This window comes from Diospyros lotus, chromosome 3, assembly GCF_014633365.1.
Source record: "Diospyros lotus cultivar Yz01 chromosome 3, ASM1463336v1, whole genome shotgun sequence".
NCBI lineage: Eukaryota > Viridiplantae > Streptophyta > Magnoliopsida > Ericales > Ebenaceae > Diospyros > Diospyros lotus.
Genome location: NC_068340.1, coordinates 28213323 through 28217763, shown reverse-complemented (window position 1 = coordinate 28217763; position 4441 = coordinate 28213323). Strand labels below are relative to the sequence as shown.

Sequence of the window (4441 nt, the reverse complement as noted above, 5' to 3'; positions counted from 1 at the left end):
TAGTGTTGAAGTAGAATACCGGACAATTGCATAAAGAATATGTGAACTAATTTGGATTGAGAGGCTTATAAAGGATCTAAACATTTCTAAAACATACCTTATCAAGTTGTACAGTGATAATAAATTAACAATCACAATCTTGTTTAATATGATCAGATGAAGCACACAAATTGTTTTTATTTTATTTATTTTTTACTATTTAATAATACAAATTATCCAACACAAGAATTTTCATTGTAATTCCAAAAAAAAAGGTGATTCTATGAGGAGTTCTCACTTCACATCAATGGAGTGCAAATTTTTTTTATTAAAATATATTATATTTATTTTTTATTAAAAGACATTATTTAATGTCTCTAAGGTCTTGTTGGGAAGAGTCTCTCAACCTTTGGTTAGCTTTCTTAATTTACAAATCATTTCATGTAATAAAAGTTTACAATGATTTCGGGTACTTTATCATAAAAAATATTAGTTAATACGAAAAATGAGATCGGGTGGGGATATAAACGATTGACATGCGATGGGGTGGCATTGTTAAATATGAAAAATGAGAAGTAAAACACTGCTGCAAGGTTCTGTCTGCAAACTTACAAGCAAAAAGCATTTCAAGCTGTTGGACTATAGCGTGTCTGCCGGCCTCTCCCCTCCCGTTGCTATGCTAAGCATATTCTCCGCGAGTTGCACTGAAAGATCATCAAATCATCAGTCGATCATATCCTTTTTGATGCTTCATATTGCTTTACTTGTTGGTAGGAGAATTTTGAACCAAAAATTAGCTGAGACTCCCCGGTCTATTTTTCTCTTTGTCATCCGGCAAAATGCGAGAAATCTGATCTGAGAGACCATGATTTTTCCATGGTTTCTCATCTGGGTTGAACTCGTCAGTTTGAACGCCGCTTGGCAATTTTATGACGCGACGCTGTGCTCTTCGGATACTGATAATCCCGGCAGAAGATACGCCTGCAATTCCTTCCAGAAATCATGCCAAACCTTCGTCGTGTACAGAGCCGGCCAACAGTTTCAGACCATCTCAAACATCTCTGGCCTGTTCAGAATGGAACCCGATGTGTTGCTTCCATTGAACAACCTCACCTCGCCTTCCGAGATTCTGGAACCGGCCAGAGAGGTTCTTGTTCCCGTCAATTGTTCTTGCACGGTGTCACAATCGACAAGGTTATACACAACCCACTCACACAATTCAACACCGCAACCTCCAAAACTCAGCGGGAGTCTCTCTACCCAGCTGGTATACTGTATTGAAAATGCAGAAATTACAGCAAACAATAGAAGAACCCAGAAGAAGATGAGAGAAGAAGGAGAATTACAGAGACGCGAGGTGAGAACAGTCAGGTTCGACAACTATTCACGTGGTTTCTCCTTAGCTAACAGACTATTTATACCTTTTTCCTTAGAGCGCATCTGCAAAAAGAATATAAAATGTAATACAATAGATGTAATAAACGAATAAGACGGCACCGTTTAGTCCGAAGGCGTTCGAGACAAAAATTGATCAATTCCGCTGCTTCCGATTTCTACTCTTCCCTTTCCCCATCCAATCCTTGAGCAATCCAGCTGGGCCTTCCAGATTGGCTGGTGGACCCACGTGACACACGGGCCAGTTTTTTCAGGCCAGTGTCCGGTACTTGGTCGCCGAGAACACGACACGTACTGAAATTGCCTGCGGGGCGTTTGAAGGATTGCTTAAACCAATTACACTTGCGGAGGAAAATCCATCTCGAGAAAACAGCAGCAAGGTTGGTTCTGTTCTTGATGTGCCTTTGAAATGTGCTTGTCCTGATGAATTTACAAGTAGCAATGGCGTTAGTTACCTTGTCACATACCCTATTGTACTAGGAGACTTCGTAAATAAATTGGGAGAAAAATTTGGAATTTCCCCTCAGGATATATTGGAGGCTAACCATTTGGACCCTACATCTGCAATTTATCCGAACACAACTGTTCTGATTCCGATAAAAGGCAAAGTGGCAATCAATTTTGATCTTCCTGATTCTGATCCTCCAGCTCCGGGTTTTCTTCCTACTGTCCCTGTAGAAAAGATTAAAAAGAGGGCGAATTTGAAGATCTTGTACGTTACAGTGTCAATTGTAGGCTTCTCTGTTCTACTGATAGCTGTGCTTGGTTGTTGTTTTTACGTTAAGGCCTTTAACATATGGAGGGCTGATCGGATTCAGTCATCAGCTCGGAGAAGCGTTCTCACCCCTTGTTCAACACCCCGAACTAGCTCTCCGAGATCTGGCCAAACGACCAGAAGCTCCACAAATTCATGTCTATCGCCAGATCTTCTCGCTGGAATTAAATATTCTTTTTGCAGTTACAACATAGAGGAGCTCAGAAGTGCAACTAAAGATTTCAGCAAAGAGGCTAAGATAACTAGCTGTGTCTATAAAGGGTTGGTGGATAATGTTGAAGTGATGATCAAACGGGTGAGATTTGAAGATACCCGCTCGGTTATCGATGTGCATTCTAAGATCAACCACATCAACATTGTGAAATTGCTTGGGGTTTGCTATGGAGAGAATGACTTTTCCTGGTCATATATTGTCTTGGAATCCCCTGCAAATGGCTGCTTAAGAGATTGCTTATCAAATTCATCTAGTTCTCTCCGGTGGCACAGACGAACTCAAGTGGCATTTGATATTGCAACCGTGCTTCACTATTTGCACCGTTGTATGATTCCTCCTTGTACCCACATGAGCATCACTAGCAGAAACATCTTCATGACACAGAACTGGAGAGCAAAGCTGGCAGTTTTTGGAAACAGCCTGGCTGCTGGATCCTCAAAAGAAAACGAAAACAAGGGCAGTCCTGTTGGAGGGTGGGTTGCACCAGAGCATCTAGAGAATGGCCTGGCTTATGAGAAAGTAGACATTTTTGCATTTGGGGTAGTTCTGCTTGAGCTTATTTCAGGAATAGACACCATACAAGGGAAATTGTTGGAAGATTCCATTGGATTCTTGGGAGGGGGAGCTGGTGAAGGTGGTTGTTTTGAGCAGCTGAGGAATTTCATGGATCCAAGCCTTAAGGAGGGTTATCCTCTGGCGGAGGCCTTGTGTTTAGCTGTTTTAGCTAAGGCTTGTGTGGAAGATAATCCACTGCATAGGCCATCCATAGATGATATCATGAAAGTCCTTGCCAGAATGAATGAGCAACCATAATCAGATTTTCATAGTCATCAATGTTCATAGTATGATATTTCTTGCCGATAATATTGGATTACATGAACCCTGCATTGGAATGTTGCATGATTTGCGGATGTTAATTTGACTATGACTAGTCTCACTGCTCCTTTTTTTTTTTTTCCCTTCTGTTGGAACGTTGTATTTATCTGTAAATTCTTTGGTGGATTTATGATCTGTTGGAACATTGTATTTGCAAAAAAAATTAGGATAATCACAGCATTCATTTTAGATTGTTTCTCACAGGTTGAAATATAACTGATTGTTTTGATAACTCAAGAACCCACTTGATGAGTTCCCATTAACCTAATGATTGACTAGTTATCATTATTCTGAACTGAATCGATCTCTTCTTAGTTATTCACTTCACTTTTTTTTTTTTCTTTCATCTCTTAGTTCATCACTTGTTCAAATCAGAAAATTTAACCTCTTCACGAGATAAAGAAAAGACTAGTTTTCACTTGATTCCCAATTATGTTCCATGTCTGTAACAAAAGTGTAATTAGGAACCCGTAGCTAGACATTTTTGGGTCTAAACTCCATTCTACTGTTAGTAGAATCCTAAGTTGCTGACCAAAAACTATTCACAGTTTCTCACATCAGTATGATTCAGATTCCAGTATACCAGCGTAAAACACATAAATCCATATTTGCTTGAAGGAATGTCATGATGTGAAGCTTCAATTAAACTTATATAATTGTCGTAAATTCATGATTGTATGTTATGACAAGACTGGTCAGGTATCATCAACAAGGCAATGAAACAGAAGCTCCACTGCATTTGATTTGAACTTTGCATCAGCCAAATAACCCATTTACAGGGTAGGAGTACCTCCTATTTATGGTCATTGCGTTTGCGTGGACAAACTTCACTTTTAGTTGTCAAAAATCCATTTTGACTTGGTGCGATTCCCATTGCACGCAATCGATCTTGCCGCTTTTGGGGGAGAATCAATAACCAAAAAGATCGATACAGTTGATTTCTTGCAATATATTTGCTCCAAATTGGATAAGTCAATTGTATCATTGTCTGACAAAGACTTTCTCGGTGTTTATCAAAGTTATGGTCATGCATTTGTATTTAATATAAATATTTTACATTAAAAATAATTTTCATATAAATGGTTCTTTTGTAGAAAATTATTTCATGGAAAATCATAGATGGTGGAAGCCGCCGGCAAGGGTGCTTTGCCAGAGCTTTCCTTGGCTGTGATTGTTTGTAGTAGCCATAACAAAATAATCTC

The 4441-nt window shown here is 39.2% G+C and overlaps 1 protein-coding gene across 1 annotated transcript; it reads left to right on the top strand.

Annotated features, from left to right (window-relative positions):
* The first annotated feature begins 562 nt into the window (after positions 1 to 562).
* On the top strand, positions 563 to 3411 carry LOC127797824 (lysM domain receptor-like kinase 4). The gene is made up of 2 exons (XM_052330981.1): positions 563 to 1152; positions 1610 to 3411. Exons 1-2 carry the CDS (start codon positions 845 to 847, stop codon positions 3174 to 3176), a joined length of 1875 nt encoding a protein of 624 aa, XP_052186941.1. The 5' UTR covers positions 563 to 844; the 3' UTR covers positions 3177 to 3411.
* The last annotated feature ends 1030 nt before the right edge of the window (positions 3412 to 4441 follow it).